At 30.1% G+C, this 27,954-nt stretch overlaps 1 protein-coding gene across 2 annotated transcripts; it reads left to right on the top strand.

Annotated features, from left to right (window-relative positions):
- Positions 1 to 411: 411 nt before the first annotated feature.
- LOC108905554 (carbonic anhydrase) lies at positions 412 to 26,746 on the top strand. Of its 2 annotated transcripts, none has more exons than XM_018708492.1 (7): positions 412 to 585; positions 15,553 to 15,587; positions 22,556 to 22,747; positions 22,971 to 23,089; positions 23,247 to 23,342; positions 25,032 to 25,253; positions 25,835 to 26,746. In XM_018708492.1, the coding sequence occupies exons 1-7, from the start codon at positions 545 to 547 to the stop codon at positions 25,970 to 25,972; spliced, it is 843 nt and encodes a 280-aa protein (XP_018564008.1). In that variant the 5' UTR covers positions 412 to 544; the 3' UTR covers positions 25,973 to 26,746. The 2 variants fall into 2 exon arrangements, with proteins under 2 accessions (XP_018564008.1, XP_018564009.1); XM_018708493.2 differs by lacking the exon at positions 412 to 585 and adding an exon at positions 9,427 to 9,600 and having other exon boundaries at positions 25,835 to 26,454.
- Positions 26,747 to 27,954: the final 1,208 nt, after the last annotated feature.

Raw genomic sequence — 27,954 nt, 5'->3', positions numbered from 1 at the left:
ATGATCTTTACTAGATATTGTAGGTATACTTTAATACTGAATGGGATCTATAGTCCGCAGAGTTGTGTGAGCTTTGTAGACATTTAATATATAACATATTTTAAAGGTTATATCTCAAGTACAATAAAAAATTATTAATATAACTAAACAGAAAATGAAAAATGAACAAATCAAGCCACCTTAAATATTTTACTAACACTAAACTAGTTATGTACTACCAAAACTTTACAAAAATCCTTATATTAAATCATTGAGTGACGGCACTATTAAATTCCTTTCATCTCGAGTCTGCCGCAACAAGTTTTTTTCATTTTTAAGCGAATAGTCTCACGATTCTTCCACTATCGTTTGCCTTAAGTTTAATGGTACTCACGTTAATTCATTACTTTACAGGTACCGGTACCACAGTTGGTTTCAATGTCGGAATGGGACGATGGGCAATGTATTTGGATTAATTGTTCAGTAGTTGTGACTGAAGTGTTGTGTAACAGTGTTATACGTCTTCCTACACTGTTGGAATTCTGGGTGTCTGATTCTTGGGGAAATGTGGTGCTGTAAAAGCAGAATGAGGATCAGGAAGGAAGCGTAAGTGTTAAGTATGTCAGTGGTTTCAAAACTGTTTGGGGCGATACAAAAATAAAGGCTTTTTCTATACTGTACAGAAATGAATTGAAATACAAAAGACATAAATCAGATAAATTAAAGTTAAGAACTGGAACAAAGACTCACTGAAAAATATTCAAAAATTACATAGGAATCTTATCAAAATCAAAATTCATAGAGCTTTTCTTGATGTCACTTGAATTTATTATCTACTGCTTATATTTTTTAGTTGTATTGAAGATTCGTTCCTTTTTATTCTAAGTTTTCATGAAATTAAAGAACTCGCTTTATAAATATCTAGTTGTTGACGGAAATGTGAGATCAGCATTTTTAATAAATGAAAGAGGCGTAAATAGTAGCAATAAAGAATTAATTACAATAATTACTATACATACCTTTAGGAGGGCATTTTCCCTGATTTAATCTTGGTCTCAATGGAAATATACTTTGTTTACATCTCTTATATTTAAATAAAATTTTGATATTCAAGTTTACTGTGATATATCGGTTTGAACTTCCTATGTACATGGTAGTTGAAGATGACAGAAGCAATAATTTTAGAATAGGTTTTCCGACTGTTTTCTGAAATTCCGTTGAAGGCCATGTGCTTTGATGACGTATCGCATAAGGATTGTGATGCAAATATGTTTATTTATATAAGTTTAATTGTTTACTTTATACAGTAGCACAAAAATGGAGCATGCATTTGCATTTATAAAATATTGCAAATGTTTGCTGACTGTGCACACTGCACATGAATATGGAAGTTCGTTTCCCGTCAATAATAAATTAATATTCATAAAACTAACTGGTATGATCCTAGGCGTTGTATTATAAGATTTGGTTTTAAGTTTAATTTGTGAAAAACAAACCATTTTAAAATTTATTTTGACGATGTTTCCATACGTGAGACAGGAATGCCTTCATTCTGACATAAAGCGGAAGTAGATAAACTGATCATTTTCGAAATATTCAGGGATAAGAATATTCAAAAAAAGAGCATTTCATTTTCCAGTTTTTTCTTTTTAATGCAGCGAAAATGAGAACAAGGGTGCAATAGATTTACCTATTTCCTAACAATGATGGAGTTTTCCAAGACAACAGAAATAATAGTATTTATTCTATCGAAAATATGTTCTTAAATAAATAGGACGCTTTTTGAGTTTAACTTCTGCAAGTCCTTTCTGTAGTTCATTTCTATTAATTCATTAGCATCAAATATTTACTTTGTTACTATTTATGTCACAAATGTGTGTTAATGGTCTACAAACAGAGCTGTCGGACTGCAAAGTTTATTTATGGGCCCCACCCTCCTATATCCAATGTGTTTTAAATAACATGTAACTCTAACATCTCGTAGATTTTTAGAAGTAGGTATTAGTCGTTTTTTATGCAAAAACCAATTCTTGCAGGTAATAAAACACAAGATAGAACTTACAACTCACAAAAATGAAGAAATAATATCTGCGAAGATATTTGATTATACAAATAGAACAACCGTTTGGAAGAAAAAAATAATTTTTGTCATTTTCCCAAAACAAAATAAAATGTAATATAAAAATACAGCATTTTTTGTTGATTTACCGCATTATCCTATAAATAAATAAATAATTCGAAACAGAACACACTGGGAAAATAACAAGAATATATTTTTCTTCCAAACAGAATAGATAATCAACAAACTATCAGATTTTTTTTTAAATCAAGGGTAGGGAGGTTCTGCTGAATAAAGTACCCTGTATACCCAAATTCGGTAACCCGCAAGATTCAATCATTACCAAATTAATACCGCCACCCGGCCATTTAGACCTTGCTCTTATAGATGAGGAAATAGCACTTTTCTTTCAAATAGCGCCCTAGTGTGAATAATGAACACCTTGAACTGGCCTCCTTACCGATTGTTCATTGTTTCGTTTTTGTCACCTTATTAAATTACCAGTCCTATTGTACACAAATTTCATCGGATTAAAATCCAACGATTTAATTATAGAAGAAATCGGATAAAACGACGCTGATCCATTGGAGCGTATCACTCGAAATGGGTCTTGAGCGTTGTCAGTTCTACAAAAAGTGCGTAGTTGTAGTAAATTGTTTATTTTGCCTTGCAATATAAAAAGAAACTGTAAAGGGCACAAGTCACCGTGAACTTTTTCCAATGCCAGACGTAATAATAGGCACAAATTTAAATATTTTTATTAATTTTTTTTCGACAGTGTGCACAAAGTATGAAACTTCGAATCACTTGTCATTCAAGGTGAATCCATAGTCTATTCCTCTGTTAGAAGATTAAAGGAAGAAATAACTTCATACACACAGATGTACAGGGTGTTCTAAAGTTCGCGTCTCGGGCCCATAACAGGCAAACGAAAAACGACAGTAAAAATCTGTTTAGATGACCTGAATAGGAACTTTCTAAGGTCTGTTTTGCACTTGAAGAACATTTTTTTCAAAATTCGGAAAATAAAAAATTACTGAAATTGTAACTAGTCATGACTTAATCAATATTGCTGAAACTGCTGTCACAAGTCTGTTTATACAGGGTGTTTCATAATGATGTGCATATATTTTAAGGAGGTGTTTAAAAAGTAATTTTAGCCCCATCCTGTATATTAGTTTCTGTCAAAAGCTGTTTCTTGCATTATAAACAAACTAGTAAGTGGTTGCTAAAAATTAAAAAATGTTCACAAACAACGAAAAAGTTGACATGATTTTCATTGATGGTGAATGTCAAAAATATGCCAGAAGAGTTGCTAACAAACGTACCTCACTGTAAAAGACATTTTAGACATATTCCTTACATGTTTTCTTTTACTAGAATAATAATTATAGAAAAACCTAGTTAACAAATTTTCTACAAAACATGTGGATCGACAAATAGAAACAAAATACTTTCTTAATATCAACAGCAAGTTAATTGAAACAAATTGTGTCATATAAGACAGTCGAAAAGGGTTAGATTTATGGCAGCTTTTCACAGTAAAAAAAAATACATTTTTTAACCTCGAATTGTTACGTGCAATACACAAGATTGTCGTCACTCTATTGATGACGTGAGAGATTGTAAATAAAACTGGTTGTAATTTTTTTCCTTATCATTCTCGATCTTATTCATGTCGTAAAACAAGTGGAAGGTACAGTAAATAGTACATAAATACCTTAAAGCTAGTACGAAACAAATAATATTCAAAAGTGAACTTAATTACAATAAAAAATTGGACTGTCCAAAACGCATGCATAAATTCATCAGTTCCTTCGTGAATTAATTCAGGAAATTCTCTTAAAACCTCTATTATTGCAGACAATTAACTATTTGGAATCCTTTACTGGCACTTAAATTGAAGACGTTTTACTAAATAATATTGTCGTTACATGCCATCTGTTATAGTTCGCATATACCTACTTGTGCCACTTCACGTGTTTCAGGACAGTAAGCTTGAGCTTATAGGCCACTAAGCGAGGTGCTAACAGCTTCATAAAACATCGAAATAGACAATAACTGAGTAGGAGTTCATTCGGCAGCAACGAAGTCTCTCGAGGGATGTAAATAACAAACATCAAGGTAAACTACCTCCGGGTGATTTTGGCCTTGCCCTACTATGACGAACTTGACCCGCTCGCCAAGCGGTTGGGGTCAGGGAAGTTCGTATTGACTGAAGATCGTGCTTCCTACTATCCTACTATGTATATTATGCAAGAGAGAAGTGAGAAGAGGGAAGGTGCGGCCTTAATATTATGAATTTTATAGGTGTAACAACTATCACAGATATTCGATACAATTGAAGATTATTTGGAAACTAAATCAGAATTATTGAAAATTTGATTCTATATTACTGGAAATAAAACCAGTTCTTATAATCGTCGATGTTTCGTTGTTTTATTGCAACATCTTCAGGACTTTATGGAAACTATAACTATAAAGTCTTAAAGATGTAATAAAACAATGAAACGTCGATGACTATATGTATTGTTGCAAATAATAGGCATTTAGTCTATTAAACTTTATTTAGTGGTTATTCGCGTACTAGCTAATGCAAAATGTCTCCATATTAAATATATGTGTTGTACAATAAATGTAAAGATCTATGGATGTGTAATCTTTATGGGGACACGTCTGTATCCTTAGCGCTTACGATTCTAACTAACTATTCTTAGTTCCACACAGGACAACAAGCACTAATCCGTAGGTACAGGGTCCTTGATTCCTGGAAGGTTGCTGTGGGTTTAATCGAAGCATCCCAACATGTATAAATAGGCTTTATTTCCATAAGGTTGATAAAGCAGTGGTATATTTTATAGCAAAATTGTAATATTGAGAAAAGATTAAGCTATGACACTAATAGGTATAGAAGGCCAATATTTTTAATATCTCAAATTTGTTTACCTTCTTAGAGGAGTTGATCTTGCATCTTATATAAGCAATTCTAACTAACATGTTAAATTGGAAAAAATTGCAAGGTGTATGTTCTATTCACATTAATGAAATTAATAGACTCTTTTAGTGTAACATCACATATTTAGGCAACCCGCAACAAATTGTCACAGTTAAAATTGTACAGACCGAATCTAACCCTTGTGTACTATTTACATAGATATTATAAAAATGAACAACATCTAATTAATTTATTTTTGCAAGGATTTGGAAGTATGTAAGAACAACCAACACATGTTTCATAAAATAGATACACTGATATGCTTAAAACTTACAAAAAACGATTTAAAAGAATATTTAAATTTTATATTAAATTTAAATAAAGTAAAAATTTAACATTAGCCTAATGCTCATGCTCGGAAATTATAGCCTCATACGCAGGTGAATTCTTGTTGATATGTTATCGCTGTCATCATTAGCGTATTTTCTCTTTAGTTCTACTATTGTAAGTATTGTTATTGTTTTTCTTGATGATGTACTGTGTCAGTGTGTTTATCGAGTGTTTTTTTCTTCAAGTGGTTTATTATAGACGTACTCTTAACCATAACCAAACATTCCCTGTACGATATCCTGTTGCGAGACAAATGTCTATTGAGTGTTTTTTTATGTGGTGCCAAACTTTGAAAAATCAGACAGCTAAATATAATAAGCAGGTCAAAGATTGCCATGAAAGTGAAAATAAGTACCAATCGGACAAAGAAAAAATACAGACACTTTTAATTGCGGCCATAGTAAAAATAATAATTAACGTACAAAAAATGTAGGTAATGAATATAATTAACTTTTGGGGTTTTACAAAATATAAAGTTTATAAAAACAGACCAAGGAATTTGGATGATCTAATGAATTGCATAAGACAAGCTTGTGCAGTATGTATATTATTTTTAAATTTAAGAAGAGAATTGGAAAAATGTTTGTGAGGAGGTTTGGTGGAGAAAACTAAAAGTTAGTTTAGATTAACGGTTTGCAATTTTTTTGTTTAACAACTTATTATTCATTACATTTTTTGTAAGTTATTATTTTTATAATTAATTAATAATAATAAATTAATATAATTAAAAATATTAAATTTATACTGCCTGTACTCTTTCTTTGTCCGATTGGTATTTGTTTTCACTTTCATGGCAATCTTTGACCTGCTTATTATAATTTTTAGATTTTGATTTTTCGAAGTTTGGCACCACGTAAAAGAACACTCAACAGACATTTGTCGTTCAAATTTGGTATATGGGTATTTTAATGGGTGTTGAATAGCCTGGTAATATTATCTTTTTAATCTCATTTAATATATCGTAGTAGGCCAGGCTTTTGTGACATCAATAAAATGATTAGTAGAATATAACCGCCTTTCAGGGTACTATTTTTAAAAAAATTGGCTTGCGGAAAGTCCACAGCCTTCTTACATTTCCAGTGATGTTAACCTGAAAAACGGGACACACTGTATATAATTTTAAATATATAAATTCTATAGTTCTATTAGTTTGTCACTTGGCGTTTGAAACTTCTTACATATTTTTAATATTGCCAGAATACCGCTATATTTAAAATCATGACAGAGAAGCCATTTTTTTGGCATTTATGTCCAAAGTACATAAGGTCGAAAATCGATCTAGTAAAAATATTGAGAAATTCTTCATGACATTGTGTGCTATAGGGTTGACTATTATTTGGCGTGACGTCAGTACTAAAAAGGTCTATTGTAAAATTACTTGAAAATTCCTAACTGCTACAATTAAAAATGCATCAGTTTGACCGAAGATTTGCATATCAGCTTCACACAAACATATTTTCAATCGTATAAACATCTATTGATTCCAGACTTTTTATTTCCACTGTATAATAATTATAATCATCTAATGCAATGTTTGTATTGAACATATTTATTATTTCTCATAAATCGAATTGAAAATAAGAATAGACAATTCATGAAGTTCTATTATTAGAATCCATACGGTTCCTAATTAAATAGAACATTTCTTTTCAATAATAAATAGTCATTAGGCACATCGTAAAAATGTGACCATTATTAAAAATATATTATACGTCATTAACATTTACTGATTTTGTGATTAAAAGCATTGTTCTCTAGAAAAGTTGTTTCAAATCATATCAGTATTAACCTTTTCGAAAATAGACAATTTCAATTGCTGTTCAACTTGTGATGACATCAATTATGTTAAATAAAGCCAATATATATAACGTAGATCAATGCAATTCTCTATTTCTTATTCTTAATAAATCATGGTTGAATGTCTGTAGGTATTAAGTTTTGTATGAAATTATCTTAAATCCTAGATTTATTAAAACATGCAACTATTCGAAAAATATTCTTGTTGCAGTGCCAAGGTATGACTCATATCAATTTAAACAAATATAACAATCGAGATAGAAGAATATATGTGCAGCCTCAAGAAAATGGAAAACAAATGTGCCAGAAATTACATTCTTGGCAGGGCAAACAGTTTTTGTTTTTGTATGTACCTGAAGACAAATTACGGAATTCTATAACGAATCCATCATCTATTTTGGGAGTTGTTGATGGGCGATTGTTATGGGTGTTAAGATTAGTGAAGTTATTAAAAACAATTTAAAAATTAATAAAATATGATTTCAATTTTATTGTTTTTCCTATTACGTCAACTCAAAAATATGCATGATTTTTAATGATCTGGGTGAATAAACTCGCACAAAAACCTTCTAGGAAGTGTACAACATAACACACTTATCTGAGGTTCTTATTCTTGTTCGGGACTACGTGAGAGTTGTCAAGTCATTATATTGTCTAATTTTAAAACGCTTTTAAGTATATTCTTGGCCAGACAAATTGTATGCAATATTTATAGGAAAATTGTCCATCTTCAAATATATTATACAGGGTGTCTCATAATTAGTGTCCAATAATTTACCACTTGATTCTATTTCCAAAAATAAGAATATTTTTTCATATAAACATTGATCGAGAAATGCCTCCCTAATGGGGCCTCAAAAAATTCATTTTTTAAAAATATTTCCGAAATGGGTTGAAGGAAAATTATGAATTTTGACACCATGAACGCTCACTAAGAGTCGAAATAGATCATCATAAAATTTTTCAAAAATTTTGATCAGGGGCGTCTCAATTGGGGGGGTTGTCGACTAATATTTGCCCAAATTTTTTTGCTTGTCGAAATTTTCAAATTCATATGATAGACCTTCATTTCCTCTACAAAAAGGTACTCTCTATTTCTTTGTTATAACTTACCGTCAAAAATATAAGTAATGTATATATAAAAAATGTTAATCTACACTATTTGATGTGCGAAAAATATATAATAAACTTGTCTTGTCCACAATGACAAACATCTCTTTGAATATTTCTAAATTTTAAACATGAATCTACTTATCAATCGTGAATAAGTCAAACTCTTGTTTGTAGTGTCGACAGCGGTGTTCATACATTGGGACAGATCCATTCTGTTTGTTGTGTTCCTATTTATCCCCCTTAAAAAAAATCAAATCATTACATACCGAATAACAGTGACTCGTTGAGTAGTCCAAACAGGGCGCAGTTTGTGTAGCTTTAGCGAACATTTGGCACTTGCTTTCGAATATTTTTCGATATGCACCATCCAAACCGTACTGCATTTGGCAGATATTTGTCAAGTGACCTCATCATCCAGATTAACAAATTTCTATAACTTTGTTCCTCTCATAAGTACAATATAACCTAGATTTTAATTTGCAATTTGCGAAAAAAGCTAAAAAGTAATTGAACTTCTTTAGATTTAGCAGAAAGTTATGAAATATGCAAATAAAAAATTATCAATGACTATTAGTTCTTTTTCCCTCAAGAAATACATCCACATGTTCATTTTGCTGACAGATAATTGTGATTCTAGCAAAACAATTTCATTTGCACGTGTTGGACAAATCAAGATGGTGCCACAAACTTAAATCAGTCCAGACTAGACAGTCAATGTATTACAGAATTATTTTATGAATATTAAAATTAAAAGAAAATGTGCCTTAGGATAGTGCAAAAAGGAATGTTTTTATTCCATTTTGCAGCTTATGTGTTTTCCTGATTTTTTTTTTTAATGTTAGATTACAGCTTCTGCATACTCGAATCCTTTTGGTGTAGTCAAATACTAATTTCTTAGGAAAGTGATTAGAATTTGCATGACAACTGGGATGGAATTATATAGCGACACAATTGTAGGTAAATTAAATAGTAGCATTTCGTGAGAGGCAAGTTGTCGAAGAGCTCAATCACGTCTGTAGACGGGTCTCACTTACTTGCCAAGAGCTACTAATAGCGCACACCGAACGGTCCGATTGAGAAAAAAATAAACAAATCGGGAGCTTTTACTATTTTATTCACCCACGATTGCTATCGTCCGCAATGAGGAAAGCGGTCTAGTGGGGGATTCTCGACGGACGATAGACAACGGACTTCCATAGAGTCCACTGGTGATACGAATAGAAGAATTTTGTGTCAGTCGATCGGTCAGCAGCTTATTTGACACCGGTCTAGAACCTGTTGTGAGAGCTTTGGTTTCCGTGTCGGTTCTCTGCACTTTCTAAGTCAGGTGAGCTTTCTTGATAGCATTTTAGGAGATATTTCAGTTCAAAAAGTGCTAAGATTTTAAAATTTTTGAAAATTTACATTTCCAAAACAGCTTTAGGTCAATTTCTTTTTATATCATTGGAAAGGCGCGATATAACTTATTTATAATTTTTTTACGACATTACTTCATGTTACAAGTTGAAAATGTGGCTTGCCAATTTTTAATCCCTTACACAAATTTATTTTTTAAATTCTCTGCATAAAATTAGAACTAGTATAAAATTCAGTAAACAGCGTACATATAAAACAACTCGTTCTTTATAAAAAAAATATTTTTCATAATTTATAAATATACGACTTTTTTAAAAATGATTGTCAATTTCTACTTACATTGCGATGCCATCGATTTTGATAAATAACGAATTAAATATTTTTATTGAAAATTGTAAATTTAAAAAGTATGTGGCAATACTTATTTTACCTTCATTCCATCTATGTTAAGGTGTCCGAATTATATTACTATTTTGTAGGTCATAAAACTTATTTTGTTTTTTGAGTATTTTACAATACGTGAAAAAAATAAAATTGAAGATGCCCATGCGGCAAAAGAATTGTTATTTTTGAAGGGTTATTTTTCCTTAGTAAAAAATTCTACATTGAAAAAGTAGGCAAATAAAGAGTAAAAATACAATCACATTATGACTGATGATAAACTTAAATAGTTTCTAATTAAACTGATGAATCAGTCCACAAATATCCATTTTGGTTTTTCTGATGAGTTAAAGGAAGGACTGTTGACAAATTTTAATTTTAATAATGCTTTTGTTTATTCTGTTTCAAATGTGAAAAGGTGGCAAGTGATGGTCTCAACATCAACAGTCAATACCGTTTTCTCTATTCCTATTTCCTCTTCCATCGAAAACAATTTTTTTGTATTATTCTGTATTTTGTATTTGTCTGTCTTTCAGTTTGTTAACTAGGCTAACAAAGTTTCATAAAAACAACTTTTGGCTGATCCGCTTGGTGAACTAAAAAAGAATGAATGCATATTATTTTATATCAAGCGGAAAAATATATAATATATGACTTGTTTTATCACCATCACATGAAATCAATTATTTTTTGTATTTGTAAGCATCTTTTCTTAAGTAACGTGACATTGACCGGTCTTGTTTGAAATACGAGAACCTCCATGTTATTAACATCTGTAAGTTCCCTGTATCTCGCAGACGAAGCTTTTCTCATAATGTTCATAGGGACCTTTCATACAAACTGTTTGTGAACTTTTCAACCACCATGCAGTGTAGTGAGTTTTAATAAAATAACTATTTTACCCCATATTGAATAATATTTTTTTCTCCGGTGCCATGCAATTCAGTTATTTGTTAAATGATGCCAAATGCCAAAATTACTCTGGAAAAATACTCAAGAGACAGTTTAATGGCGGCGCATAATAATAACAGCTATTTTTCATGGAATTAACCACAAAATCAAGGCACTTAGCCAAATTCCTACTGGACACAGTGTTTTAACTGCAATCTAAATCGTTTTAGAATTACTTTAATTGTAGCCTGAATAATTTATGTTACGTTTATAACAGAGAAAATGTACACAGTGGGCATTTCAAGCCAGGTTTTGATAAATCTACGTTTTCTTACAGGAAAACAGAGGTATGAAATGATTTGAAATGTACTTTGTTAGCCTTTTACAATGTATTTTGTGTTGAGAATAATTTTAGTAAATGTGGAATTCTTAGAAGCAGAGATTCCAACAATATATTTTTTGGATACCCATATCCCGACCACTTTTAAAGATGTTTTATTCAAATTTAGTAGAGAGAGTTTTCTGAGGATGCTAAAATTGGAATGGAACATTATCTTCAAATAAAGATATCTCCATGTTTTTTAAAAAAAGTTAGTTATAAAAGAATAACCGCATTGCAGGTAATTATTTCGTGGTAAAATATGAAAATGTTTCAATTTCAAATGAGAGAGATATAAGGACGCTTCCATAAAAAGTGAAACTGTATCTTTAACAAGTAAAATAAGTCCACAATTTACTTCCAATGACTATATTTTATACACAGATAAAAGCTAAATGATCCGATACTTGGAACGTTAAAGATAATATGTAATTAATTATCAGGTACATACAGGATCTTATAAATAAAAGTTGGCCTTTACAGTTTAACTTGACAAGAGATTCATCTCATCGTATTTTACCTTGTAGTTGCAAATACAATGGATATGGATAGTACTGGTTAAGAAATATTTATTTATTTTTCAAAATTGTTTGAACAAGACAAATACGGACTTAGAGAAGAGCATCCCACTGGTACATGAGTATAGCGGTATTTTTATTACGTGTGTGAAATTTAATAAAAGCGTTTTTACTCAAGAAGTTGTTTGTGTACCGGTTATAGAATAAATAACATTAAGTCAACTTTGCTTACAATGTAAAACCGATGGCACAAAAAACTGTAACATAATTGCTGAAGAATAATATGATTCCGTTGTTTGCTATCATTTTCTGATTAACACTCCTAACACTTTGTTAGAAACTAGAATCTGCCAAATCATTGCCTCTTTTTCTAATCTTCTGTTCCGTTATAGCCCGTGGAAATAAAAATATTCCTCCTGGTTGCCAGAGATAATAGATGAAGTTTTGTTTACGACAAGCTATCGATATAGTTTAATCTTTTCTGTTATTATTGCATTTTTCAGTTTCATACTATCACGGGTATAATACGTCATAAACTGAACATGTACTTTGTACTAGGAACTACAATTTGGTTTAGTACCGTTAATATTTGCTAAATTAAGGATTTGCTTCTCTACCTGCTTCTCTTGATTGGCATTTACTAGAAGGATATCTGGTAATTCCTAGAATTATTCTTTTCTCTCTATAGACCTTTGTACCTGTCAAAATGTTGGAATTTCCAGTTGAGGCCATTTTATGACTCAGCCTAATTTGTTAGATCCATCATAAGATGATATTTATTGAAGATTATAGAAGTAATATGATTGTTCTTGGTAAAATAAATAATTAAATACATTCTATTCTGTTTAATGTTACCAATAGATGGTAATTTTTATTGTTAGTGTAATGATAAAGAAAATAATAAAATTGTAGATAAATGAGTATATAATTCTCTGTACTATTTTACTATTTAAATAAAATTTCATATTCTTCATTTCTACTTCAAATTGAACGTAATTGATTTCGGATTTGTCTGCTTATTTGTCATACTCGGATATGATATCATTATTTTGAACTATCCATGAAATTCACTTTGAAGGAAGTTACAAGAAAGCGAAATTCATATACCTCTAATAACAATTTAATCATATTTTATAAATATATACACATTTATTTGTTTACACGTTTCTAATTTAAATATTTTTGTAAGTATTATGTACTCGAAAAAATGAATCATTGTTACCACTATAAAGTGGAGTATACCAGATTACAGTATTGTAAAATGTATATGCAATAACAATAATCGATAAGTCTCTATTGCAATAAAAATGATAATACTGTCCTATAGCGTTGTTTTACGCACCACAGGTTTGTGAGTAGTTGGTCTAATTGAGTTTTGTAGGCCTGTTAATATATTAATATATTGAAGTTTATCAAACAATGCATACATTAATAATTATAGTGATTTAATGTATTCTGAAAATAAATGTTATTTCATTCCCACAACATAATTCTTTTATAGAGTTGGCAACAGTAATATTTTCATTGTCTACTGATTGTTAAAAAGCATCATCGATGTTACAAAGTAGGTAGATACTCGAAGCAAATCTACGAATGTTATTAAATTGTGTTTCCAATACAAAATTTATAAGTAAAGTTATGGTCTATAAAGTTAATTTAAGACATTGCATATGAAGAAAAATATTATTTCAACATAATGATCTTAAATGTTAAATTGTGTCTTGAAAATTAATATTATTTTAATAAATTTGTATGGTGGTTATGAAATATTTTTTTATCAATTAGAAACATGTTTTCCGAAATCTTTTCAACGAAACAGTTTTTAGCAACATTTTCATTTGATATGAAACTAAGTCACGTTGAAAGAGCTTAATCGTATAGATTTACTGTCATGAATCACGACATACTACGAGCTCTCTGTTGTGCAAAAAAAAGACAGTTTGTAAATGTCACTTTTTGTTCATTCCAATCACAAAAATGTAGTATGTGTTTTGTAATATTGTGAGTTTAAAACATTTCAGAAAATAGTGAGATACTCAGTCCCAGTCATTGAAGGTAAAATACAGCGTTACTTTATAATTTTCCCAAACAGCGCCGATTTGCACCAAAATTTGGATTTAGGTTCTACCTACTGCAAAGTTGACCCTGTACCGGGGTTTGCTTTTTATTTTTTAGGGGTAAAAACTACCCCTATTCGAAAATAATTATAGATTCGAGCGTGTAATAGGTTAAAATCATCTTTAAATAAGTAATTATGATGAACTGAAAATTGCCAATCCCTAAAAAGCATTCCCTATGACAGTAATCATTAAAAAATAATGTTGAAAAATATTATTCAGCATCTTGGAATAATTTAATCATATGGTGATATTAAATTAAGATTTCTTTACTGTTTTAATTTTTTATTATTTATTTATAAGTTATAACCCTTATAAAAACCACCCCAAATTACAGTTAATTTTTTTTAGTTCAAAATATATTATTTAAAATGTAATGTATTTATTTTATCAAACCTTAAAAAAACCCTACTGATTAAAATTTGAATTAAAATAGAGAAAATAAGAATTTTATTTTTATATGGATTATAATTTTTTTATTTTTATAACAAAAATTTTGTGTGAATAGATGAAAATACGTCTTTGCCTAAGATATAGCTGTAATGTGTATTTATCAATACTTCAATATACGTGTTCTGATATCTGCAAAAATATGTGATTGGTTTTCTACCCATAACTCGCTTAGTTTTTAGCCCTTCAAGCCCTTCAAAAAACCAATCTGTAGGTTTTTTCAAGAGCTATAAGCTCAAATAAGTTAAATTTTCTTTCGGCCCTTATTGTTATAAGGGTTTGAGCTGAAAGGGCTTGAACAAGTTGCTATTTACGAACATATGCAAACTTTAAACAGCCATATCTTACTTAATTTTTATCCTACAGAAAAAAAAAACAAAATTTTCAATAAAGCAAAACCTACAATTTTGTAGTCTACCAAATTTTGCGTATCATTAATAGTTTTTGAGTTATTTTGAAGAAAAGACAATTTGTTCCAAAAATACAAAAAAAATCCAAATTTTCATGAAAATCGTTGCTGTTTGGCAAAATTATACGGGAAAATTGTCATTGACGGGACTATACTATGCATTTTTATGACAAACCGCACAACTTGTTTTTCTGACACAGCATAGCTTTCGGTGTGCGACTGGCTTAATGTTAACAACTCATTTTGACGATCTTTTCTTTTCTGCCAAAAATTCCAGTTTTCTAGAATTAAAACAATAATCGCTCTACAACAACATATCTTTTTATATACCTCGTTTGATGATTCATATCAATCAAGTTTATTACGAAAAGAATAGACTCATAATTTATTCGGTAGTAGTACCAAAGCTAATAGAAATGCATGCCAAACTGTTCCAAAAATGAACCATACAAAATCTCTTAGCGGTTTCTTAAAATGGCATAATAGGCTCGTAGTTGTCGGCGACAAAACTTTATATTCCGATCACGTTGTTTTCTGTTCTTCCTCAAGCTTAAAAGCGTGCTAAAAATGGTTATCCTCACTCTTACAGATTTCTGTTTCAATACTTTTGAAAGTACAATTACAGCTTTAGATAATTATTTCAATAAGAAGATAAGATTCTTAATATTAAAAGCAAAATGTTATTGGCATTAAAATTTATAAATTCTAGAGTAGCTTAGCGCAACCTAACCTAAATTTTGTAGTATATTTAAATTAATATTTTTGCTTTATTTTTCAGAATGGCTTTAGAGTGGGGGTACAGTCAAATTAATGGTAAGTTACCTTAAGCTTACATTTTTAACAAGGATAATACTTCCTCAAAGTATCATTTCATTTATTTAACAGAAAATCTCAAAAAAAGCTTTGAAAATGCGTTTCTAAAATGGAACGCTTGCATACGGTTGTTGAATAATCAGATCATTTAGACTGTGTATTCGTCTTGTCCAAACTCTATACTTGACACAAAATAGCTCATTAACTGCAGGCAGGGGTGCTGTTGCAGACTTACGCCAAATTAGTCTTAGATAACTACAGTCGAAACAACCACGTTAGGTTAAAAATGGCTAATTCTTAAGTAAACTTTTATAAAAAATACCATGTATGCAAGGTAAGAATAACTTAATGAGTGACAATATAGCTCATTAACACAATGTTTTCAAACCCATGGAAATAAAATAAAAATGGGAAATCGAATATTTTCCTAAAAAAAACATACCTAATTAATTGTAAATGATTTTTGTACACTATGAACAAGTTACTTTTTATGTTGTTCTATTGTTTGATGATAAAACTACATTTTTCTTGACAATGTAACGCATAAGTCTAGTTAATATACAACTTTGTTGTATACACGCAAGGTTGACCATAAAACCGACAAACAATCGGTGTAGCAATTAAATATTAAACAGAAAAACCAACGTAATTTAATTTAAGAGTTTTACGCCTGTGGCAAGAAAATTGATTTACGATAATATTTTTAACTGATTACGTTAGGTAACGGATGTGCTTGTCGTCTAATGGACACAAAATTATAGAAAACTAAAAGTGTTTTTGCTGATTCTGCTTTATGATTTTTAGAGAATACCGTCATTAAAGAAAAGATCGCAAGGAGGAAAACCAATAATTCTCTTAACAACATTTTTTGTATTCCAAAAAATAAGGCCATTTTATTCTATAAATTGTTCTGGGTTTTCCAATTTTTTGAACGCCCTGTACAAATTTTTGGAATTATAAAACTTTTTTCAAAGTTTCAAGACAAGCGAACATTTTTATAAAGATTAGTTTGACGAAAAATACAAATGTTTATTATAGTTTTGATCCTCGTTGTATAATTGTTTATCTTATTTCCCATCTTTTGAAGAAGCGTAGATCTTTGTGAACACAGTATTTATCGCAACTTTCTTAAAAAATTTTGAAAAAAATTCTTTATAATAATTAGCTGTTTGAACATCAATATTTCCGATTAATAATACAATACATTTTTTACACCGATTTTATTATAATCCTGAGCAATATCTGTACATAAAACTGACCTGAACCGCCAGCATATCCGTTAGTAGTTCAAAAGAAACACAAACTTCTAGAACAAATACTAATGGAGATCTTTTAAATACATACGTAAAAATAGATATAAAAAACTAGAAACTAAATTTATAGCTTCTATAAAAACATTTATATCTGACATGACATCGCCTGAGGTATTTTTTAAAATATAACTGGGTTTACTAAGAAACTTTTAATTGCGAGTATAATTTTTTCTAGGAAACTTTAATCCAAAAGAAATCCCATATTCATTAATAATGATTGATGAAATAAAACACCTGATACAATTATTCCATATATGTAAAAGTAGGTAGTCACAAATACATATTATACAAAAAATATAGGATTCTTTCAATTATAATCATTAAAATTCGAGCTAAAATTTAAGCACAACACTATCTTCGTACTACAAAATCGATACATTTTATTTTATTTATTTAAAAACTGGAAAACAATTGTCTGGAAATTTACTAAATGTTTTACAATGTTTACATTTTTTCCGTAGGACAATTCTGCCGCGTGTACACGTGGTGTGCATCAGCAGGTTCAGCGCTGTTGTCACGTTGTGACGAAACTCTCCAATATTAATACTCGCTGTATTTTGAAAACTGTTAATCTTACACCGCTCACCGCTGTAATATGTTCATTTACGATTACTCTATCTCATGCTGAAGTAATGACAGTCAAACTTCTTATACCCTGTATATTAATTTTAATAATAACTAGTTTGGTTATAGAATTGATTTTATAGAGAAATATACTGAAAAGTAGCTTCTTTCAGGCAAGGCACGCGCTGTGGTTTTCTGTCGGGCTGAAAAAAATAGTTATTGGTTGAGGTTGCAAATCTAATTGCGATGCTGTGAGCACGCGTGACCAATACCGCGTGGCCTCTATCGTGTTGGTACGGCATCGTTGTAATTCTAAATTCCGTAGCATTAAAAAAAGGTCATGTTCGGTTCTTATGCATTACAGTTCACTATTTTCGATAAAACTATCCAAGTCGTTTTTTTCTTTTGCAGTGAAAGTTAAAGCACACCAGCCAATGACACCAAACCGTGCACATAGTGATATAAATACCGGCCAGAGGACTTAATCTCAATTGCAAACTAAACTATTATCTTAAAGTACTTTACAAATTTACTGAATGCTAGAGAGAACTTTTCTAATAAATTTAAAAATTTGAGATTTTTATATTTCATTTAATATAGAAATAGTCTGTGTCTGACAGACTGATGTCTTTGGAAGAAAATGTGACACGGAAATTGCCCAACCATAGAAACTGCCACTGAAACTTGCAAATAAATTCAATCATTTTACTATTCCAGGATCAATTCGAAACTACATAATTTGCATTCTTTACATCAGATTCGGTATCCAGAGAGATTTAGTCGTACATCCTGGTTGTGTGGTGTATGTCTATGATATAACGGTACTACTCTTTGTTTTTTTTTTCCAAACCATAAACCGCAGAGAAAAGCCACCATAGTTTTCAACAGGTCCACATACATAAATTTGTATATTTTTATGTAGATATTGGGTACCCTTTTTTCTTGGAAATATTCATGGACGTTTTCTAAAATAAAATTGTTCCGGAAGTAATCTAAGGTCAAATTCGAATTCTTCACATATTATTTATTAAGATTGATTGTGTGGAAGTTCCGTGTTTCTGTCTTCTTTTAGCAATTTTCTGTCAAATTATGAAACTAGAGATATAAACTTCTTACAACTGCTGTACTAATTTTTTTTTAGTAACTTTATTTTTAAGTAGCATTACACTTTTCTCAGTTGAATTTAGATAATAAGGTTAAGAAACGGTACTTCGACAAAACAAATACTCTTGGCACCATTTCAAGTTCCAATAAAAATATTAAAATTAGAATGGTTATTTTCAATCACCTATAAATACTTCCTAACAGATCTATAAATCAGCGGCAACCTGTCATTCACTTGTTCGTTGTCTGTACTCAACAAACTTTATGAAATCTATAAAATTGGCTTTGAGATTAATTAAAAGTTATAAAATACAGATAAAGAAAATGTCACATTGATCATACTAATTGAATAGGTTAATATTTATACAACAAATTATTTTTGGTCAAACTGAAAATCTGTCATATTGACATTTTTACATTGATTGGTGTTAAAATCAGTATATTTAGCTGGGTCTCTGCACAAAATCTGATTTGATACCCCAATTTTGTTTGGGCGACCCAAAACATCTAGCAAATGAGAGGATTGTTGGACCAATCGTTTAACAATTGGAAATTATATTGCCAACATGTCAGATATGTAATTTCATACACCTTTTTTTTATTGGCCGCATTAGGAAAGTTGAAGCTATCTTCACTAATCCCCATTTTCGATGCGCATTTTTAAACGACAAATGAATAGTACAGGTGCGTCACTCTTGAGGGTATGTGCCACTCCAAAGTAAAACATTGGAAGGACATTGGAAGATATAACGGAAACATCAAACAATCATCTCTTAAGAATGCATTTCAATGGCGTTTATGAATCTGTTTTTATCAACTTACATCGTCGGGTTTGATTTAGACTTCCAGACGCTCAATTTATTCATTAAATTCAATTGATGTAAACAAGAATAAATTACGTACATGCTATATTTTATAGGGGTACATTCTTATCGCGCGCAATGCAGTGATCTTCGCACTAACAGCTTAAATCGACAAATTATTCTATTTATCAACACTCCTGCATATGTGCATTGCTGAAACATTGTAACTAAAATACTTTAGTAAAGGACTGTATATGATAAACTAATTAAAAAACATCATAGAAACGCGTGTCCGGAAATGCCTCGTATTCTAGATACACGGTGTTGAAACCTCAAAGAAATCGTCAAACTTGTGTAACTTTAATTTTTAATTATTCACAAAAATATTTACATGTCACCATTTTTTATAGTCGGGGATAGATTTATTAAATTTCGTCAGCAATTTTTGTATCTTCCAAGACATTTGTTTTTCATAACTATCTACCAAGAATAATCTTACATACAAATAAAAGAATATGATCATAAAAACGGTTTTATGTGTTCGAAATAGCCTGGAAAATCTTTAACAGCTTTGTTTTGAATATACGTCTGTTTCTACTTAGAATCATAATCAACGCACTGTTTGAAAAGGCAAGCTGTTAAAAAATTGCAAACTTATGTTGGATGGAAGGTTTATTTTTCGCTGTTTATACGACTTTTTCATTGCATTGTGTATATAGACAAAGACATATTTTTAAACAAAAAGAATCTACAACATTTGTGGAATATAGGTATCGGAATTACTAAAGTCAGTTTCAATTTAGTAATTTTTTAATGATAATACAAGAAATTCAACAGACGAGCACAATTACCATCCCAATAAATACTTTTCTAGGCAAATCTAGTGCACTCATGCATAAAACATTGTTTACCTGCTATCGGGAATATTTAAGAGGTAGAAGAAGCATAGACACGCATTTTCTCCGCTAGAATTTGCTGTCATTATGTAAATTGGCATTACATAAACTGTTTTCGTTTGAAATTGTCACGAAGACATCAATTTGATTTAGTTACAATATCGTACTCATTCTAATTACATTAACATAATCAAAGCTTAGGTCCTGGCTCGTGTGTTATGCAACACTCATTATTATCATTATTCGATTGCATCTAAGTGGATGTTCTATCAGAATGATCATATTATCCCTTCGCTAAATCTTATACATACGCAGTATGTTTGAACTATACATTTGCATTTTTGTAATACGAGATGAAAAGTGAGGAAACTATTATTCAACTTCAGGCTGAGCTTCGTCAATTACAAACATGGTAACAGCTCTTCGACATTTTATTTAATATGAGACTAAGATATTTTTCCATAAAAATATTTTTATACCAAACCAAAACGAACGGTGGGCCTTTAACATTAAAAAATTTTAATGTGACAAAATGTGGATGTATACTTAATTAAATCAGAAAATAATTTTGCAAATACCTAACGTTTTATTTATATGTATGATTTACTAAATTGAAAGATTAGCTCCAGATGTAATATTTTTTCAGGAATGGAGTTGTAGCAAATTCATATCAACGACCTGTTCATTTTGAAATGATTCTGACTATTTTTTGATAATTCTATTCTCCAAAGTGTTTATATTTCTTACCAATGGGATATTTCCAACCATCATATTGCAAACAATAATTTATTATATTTAGATTAAATAATAACGTTTAATAGTTATTTATTGTATAATTGTTTTAAGTAGCATTTTATCTACGCAAGTGTTCGGGCGTTTAATATTCTTAAGTGGATAAAAGGCAATTAAAACACGAATGCAATACAACGTTTTATCCATAATCACATTACAATCATATTTGTGGGGTCAGAATTATTGGAATTTAATAAAAAAAATATTCGCACGACTTGATATTTCTTACTAGTACTCAATGAAACGTGGTAGGTTAGGAAAGTAAGGAAGTAATTGTGTTCCTGTGGCTGTTTTTGAAGAAGCTCAAGAAACAATTTTCCATCGAAATCAGTACCTGACACCAAGACGAGCATTTCAAGAAAATTTACAATTATAGAAGGATTTTGCATGAATGCTGTTGGAAAAGCAATAGAAAATATAGTTATTCCTTACAAGAAGAGACATCCGTAACTTGTGCAAATGCTTCACAAACTTCGGCAGATGTTATGCGTTCCGAAAATGATGGCAACAATGCTACAACGGAAAGGAAGTTAAATATGATAAAACAAAAAAATCTAAATGTCTATTTACTATAATGTTAATAAGTAAATTTGATTTATAATAGGTTTATTATTTTTCATAATTCTATTAGTGAAATGAAGTTCCTTTCTTTCACTAGTGGATAAAGTATCACTTTAGACGCTTCATATGTGTGGATAAATGTCCGATTATAAGGTGATTATGGATAAAAATATATTTATAGTAATTCTACAAATCTTTACGTTAAAATATTTTTTAATATTAATTGTTACTTTATGATGTAGTTCATACGTGCGTTCAAGGCAACAGCTTACGAAGTTGTCAAGTAACTAACAAGTGTTAATAGAAGCAAAAATATTGGAAATTTATTCATAATTTATTATGCTGTTGACGATAATAATAATTAGATCTAATATCAATCGCAACACATGTCATTGTTATAAGCTTTTATTTATTTGTCATGCGATATTATACTGATTATAGTCATCACGCGGTGATAATTGCAATATAACTTAAATAATTGCAATCATCCAGTACGATTTAGCAGATGATTACATAAATTACTCAACCGCTGTGCGGATCATAGAAAATTAGATAAACTGTTATTATAATGTACTTAGTGTTATTTACAGTAATTATTATTACACGCTTAAGAGTTTCACGTACACACTGTCGGCAAACCAATAAAGTGTTTAGAATAAGCATTTCATAGAAATTTCACTTTTTTCTTAATAAAAAATAATCTCAGAACTTCCAAAATTCTTCGGTATCGAAATAAATGAAATAGACCTCTGAGTTTGGAAACCGATATTAAGAAAACATAGGGGTAAAAAAATTTGAAATTTGGACCATATATAGCCTCACTATTACTCTATTGTGTGCTTACAATGTATTGTTCTGTCACCTGGTAAAGTTTCACGATTAAAACCAGGATCACCACGTGTAAGTGAATGCATATTTAAATATGTCTTTTTCAGGTCCCGAAACTTGGCCAAATTGTTACCCAGATGCCGCTGGCCAACGTCAAAGCCCCATAGACATCAATCCCATAGATCTAAAAACTTTGAATTACAATAGGAGATTAGAATGGAAATACGTGCCAGAAAATACTGAAGCTATCACAAATCCTGGTTATTGTTGGAAGGTTCATGTGAAAGGAGCTGGTTCAGGTAACAATGCAAACGTAGAATTTATTTTTGAAACAAATAACTAAAACTGATAGAATTTTGAAAAATATTTACATTATTCTCTGCTTCCAACTTACATACAAGAAAATTGTGCAAATTCATAAAAATTAAAGTTATTTTTGTCCATCCATAAATGGTGTTATCAATTTTGTTCTACTGCTTATTCGTCATTATGAATAAATTTGATGTTTTGCTGATACTTTAGCTTTAACTGGAGGACCCTTAGACGGCAAGTACGTACTAGAACAATTTCACTGTCATTGGGGGGAAAGCGACGACCGAGGTTCCGAACACACCATCAACGGACAAACATTTGCTGGCGAGGTTGGTACTTTTTTGTACTAAGTACTGATATGTATGTAATTTATTTTTTGTACATAATAATACCGTCGTGTTTGGTCAAAAATATTTTCTGCAGTGGTCAAATCCGCAAAGGTGTAACTGTAATTTTTCTAGATTCTACATTTTCTATGGTTTTCAGCTACACTTTGTGCACTGGAATTCGACGAAATACCATTCATTTTCGGAAGCTGCTAAACACCCAGATGGTCTTTGTGTACTCGGAGTATTCTTAAAGGTAGGTGTACTGATTGTTTTAGTGTCTTAGCTGTAGTGATGGTCTTATTCCTTACCTTTGTATATAAGATTTATTTATTTTTATCAGATCAGCTAGGGTATGTGGTAGCTAAGGAAAATTATTGACAAAAAATAAGTTTTTTGTATTAGCAGAAAAATAAACTTAATATTATTTTGAAGCTTCGTCCTTTTCAAATTTAATTATATCAGTAAGAATTTAAAATATATTATTTATGTTGCGACGAAAATTACATCGTCAACATAGTAGGCACATAATTTTAGTATGTAAACACAACCGGGGTAATATTTACAGAAGGTTACAATAGACTCTTTTAGTGTGACATATTGAGGCAACCCGCAACAAAATGTCATAGTTGAGATTGTACAGACCGAATCTGACCCTGGTGTATTATTTACATAGATACTATAAAAATGAACAACTTCAAATTAATTTATTTTTACAAGGAGTTAATAATTAAAGACAGAGAAAAACTTGAAATACAAATGTACGACTTTTTCTTTATTTCTATCAAAATTTGCTGGCATAGAATATATGTTTAAAATAAAAAAAATATTAAAAAAATTAAAATTCATCCTTACGGATATAACAAACAACGATTTTTATAACTAACCTTTACAACAACATAAGGAGAATATCTAAAAATAAAATAACATTAAAATACCTACAATTTTTACAAATTTTCAACATACAAGTAATTGTGATGATACAGTTGAAAATATGCTTTAATTGCTGTCATTCCAAGATGATATAAAATAAATAATTAATTAGGCAAATTCATAGTTTTAATTCTAACTTGATTTATTTTATCACAAATGTGATTTCCAAACAAAAGATAAGTTCAATATCTTTTTAGGTACATAATTGAACGCATTAAATTTATTTGGCAGTTAATATTTGGAATTCTTGGCAACAAAGCCACCGCTAGACTTGCCGCCTATTACCAAGTAGAAGAGTTACCACGCTAAAGTTTATTGCTGGATACCGACTGACAAAAGCCTGCATCCTTTTCGGGTTGCCAATTTTCAGCCTTTAACACGCAGTCTGTGGCGATAAGCTATATTGTCTGTGATTTAAATAAAGTAAAAATTTAACAGTAGCCCTGTTATTCCTAGTGCTCATTCTCGAAAAGAATAGCCTCATAAGCAGGTGAGATCTTCTCGATATGTTATCGCTGCCATCATTAGCGTATCTTGGCATTTTCTAGTTCTACTAAGTATTTTTATTGTTTTCCTTGGTGTTGTACTGTGCCAGTGTGTTATTGAGAATTTTGTTCTTCAAGTGGTTTATCATAGACGTACTTTTAATCACAACCAAACTTTTCCCGAATGATATCTTGTTGCGAGGCTACTTTGTATACATGAAATTATCTTTAATGCGCATGCCCAGTAACATTGATATAATTTTAATTTATTAATTACTATAAAAGTCAATTTTGTTCCATAAATTTAAATATATAAATTCTATAATTCTATTAGTTTGTTTCCAGTAAAAGAGACTTGGAAAAGTGCTATTTCAGTGTGTTTATTTCGACTTTCTTCAATTTTTCAATTTTTTTAATTTCTTGCTTCAGAAAGAGACAGGAAAAATACAGCGTCTTTTTCAATTTTTTCGTTATTTCCGAATTGTTAAATCTTTAATAAAACACATTTTAATTTAATAATATTTTAGGCTGGCAAAAAGAATTCCGAGTTGGACAAAATCGTCGCCCACCTGCCAAAAATCCAGTACAAAGGACAAACCGCCAAAATCTCATCGCCTGTCAATCCTGCCCTTCTAATCCCTGAGAACAGTGGTTACTACACTTATCAGGGATCACTAACAACTCCTCCCTGTTCAGAATGTGTGATCTGGATAGTGTTTAAGGAACCAATTGAAATTTCGCACGATCAGGTAGGCACCTATTTGTTGAAGAAGTGAACAGAGTTTATATAAATAGTCTTTGTTAATTTTAACATGAATATTTACACAAGGTTTTATACAGATAATTTAGAAATTGAACAGAGCAAGTGAAATCAGTTTATTTTGACGCAAACCAGAGATTGCTATGATTCCCTCGAATTATTTAGTACCTAGTTTAATTTCAACCACAATTTTATGAGCTAGGGAAGAAATATATTTATGCTTGGCTTTAATTAAAAAAAAACCTCATAAATTCGATGTTAAATTTTAATTTAATGAGACAAAGATGCAACAATTGAATCAAAATATAGTCCGTTGTATAAGATGGTTTGTTGCCACTGTTTACGGATATTTTCACATGTCAAATATTTCAATTATTTATCGTCACCAAAGACTACCATGTAAGAATTGAAGAAATCTTTGCATCATCCTAGTTCAGCCAGCAAGAGGATGTCCAGAAAGTTGTATGACCAAATTTAAAGTAAAAATGTTTAATTGAAAAAAATTGATCGATACAATAAACTATTAGTTTAATAAAATAATGTAATTATTTTATTTCCTTTTTGTTTCAGTTGGCTGCATTTAGGAGACTAAGATCATACTGCACTGAGGACAGTTGTCCTGCCGACGAGTTTAAAGGATTCGTGAAAAACAACTTCCGGCCCACTTTACCCTTGGGAAAAAGAGAAGTTAAAGAATGCAGGCAATAGAAGGGAAGACGAATATATTAATTTCTCCTGTGGAGAACAAAAGAACTGCTGAGAACGTATTAATAAAACCACCATATATTTTCAGAGATATTTACTATTTCAAAGGTACATATAAGTTTTCGATGACAAAATTTGCATACTAAAATACATATAGTAACAACAACAGTTGCAGTTATATATTCTTACATAAAATGTACAAGTAGTTATTATGTAGTGCGTAATAGTGTCATATTGTTTGTTTAGTGCGATAAATTGTTCAATAGCAATTCAATAAGAAACTCAAAGCGACAATATCAGGTGTATTAGAATAATGTTGAGAAGATCTCTATTAGCAACTAATTAGTCAAGTTCCTAACACAGATAAGCAAAAGCACATAGCGTGCCTTAAAATGAGAAGTTAATATAATTATATTACAAATTAAATACATACATAAACTGTAAATAAAAAATTTTCAGAACTGTGTTATTTCATTTTCAAATATTAGCAACAATATCACTTCTATGAGAAAACGAATAAAGAATGTAAGTATATGTGAAACAGAAAACTTCTCATAAAGTTGAATCTACCTGAGTAAGTAAAAACCAAAGAAAACAGAGTACTACTTGGGCCGAACTACATCAAAATAACAAAAAATATATATTTATGCAAAACGAAATACCGCTTTCAATTAATTTTTAACCTCTCTTACTAGTACTAAGCAATTGTAATTTTGCTAGTCCAGATAATTTAGCATCAATTATATTTATAGAATTTACATTTTTGGAATCTTTTTATTTTGTCAAAATAAAGAACATTTAATTCATAAAAAAATAAATAAATAAAAATGGCAATTTTATAAGATGCTTTCTAAGATTTCCTATTCCGTTAGCCAAAGACAATTTTTTTAATTTAAAAAATACTAATGTTGGGTGATTTGTTGGAAATTAATGAAATATTAAAACTATGACTTCGACATTCTTATGCAACCAGATAAACACAAATTCAACATTAACTAAGCTAATGACAATAACACAGAACTTTTATATATGCTGGTCCAATATTATTAAAAACAGTTTCAATGTAGTAGTAATACTGTAATGGTAATTGCAGTTTGCATAAACGTAGCTCATTTATATTTTTTCTTAAAATAAAATTATGTAACTATCCAAAATTGATCCATATGCATACGAGTAGTACTTAAATTTATGGATTTCCTTCAGTACAACTCACGTTTAATAAATTTTAAAAAATACCTATTTTATCTGAGTTTTTTACTTTTATCATGGAACCTATGCATTTTGGAAGAATATTGAAAAGGAAAAAAGTTTTAGAATTGAATTTTTCACAATATACTGTAAGTTAAAAATGTTTAAATTTATTGCCGTTGTTGTAAAATAATTGATGAAAAAAAGGCAAAAAATCAAGTTTTTTGGATAATTTTTTTTTAAATGTTTTAATTGCTCCGAGGACATTCTAATTTTGGTAAAAAATACTTTATAGTATAATAAAAAAACACATCAAATTTCATTCAAATCGATTCGACAGTTTTCGCAAAATAATTTTTTGAAAAAAATTTTTCGAATTTTCAAAATTTTGCACAGCCTCAAATAAAGTATCTAGATAATTGAAAATTTTTTCACATAGAAAAGACCGCTTAATAATTCAGATATCTAGATTATTTGAGGCTGTGCACAATTTTGAACATTCGACAATTTTTTTCAAAAAATTATTTTGCGTTTTAAAAATTATCCAAAAAACTTGATTTTTTTGCCTTTTTTTTGCTATTTCAAATTCAATTCTAAAACTTTTTTCCTCTTCAATATTCTTCCAAGTGCATAGGTTCCAAGATGTATAAGTAAAAACTCAGATAAAATAGTTTTTTTTATTTTTTAAAAATGTTTGCAATTTTGTAAATGTTCCAGACCTCGCCCAGATCTAGGGGATCTACACTTTTATTATTTTCTGAGATATAGTCTAAAATATCGGAAATCAATTTAAGACC

Source organism: Anoplophora glabripennis, unplaced genomic scaffold (assembly GCF_000390285.2).
Source record: "Anoplophora glabripennis isolate ALB-LARVAE unplaced genomic scaffold, Agla_2.0 scaffold53, whole genome shotgun sequence".
In the NCBI taxonomy this organism is placed as follows: domain Eukaryota; kingdom Metazoa; phylum Arthropoda; class Insecta; order Coleoptera; family Cerambycidae; genus Anoplophora; species Anoplophora glabripennis.
This window is presented reverse-complemented; position numbering and strand designations above follow the sequence as displayed.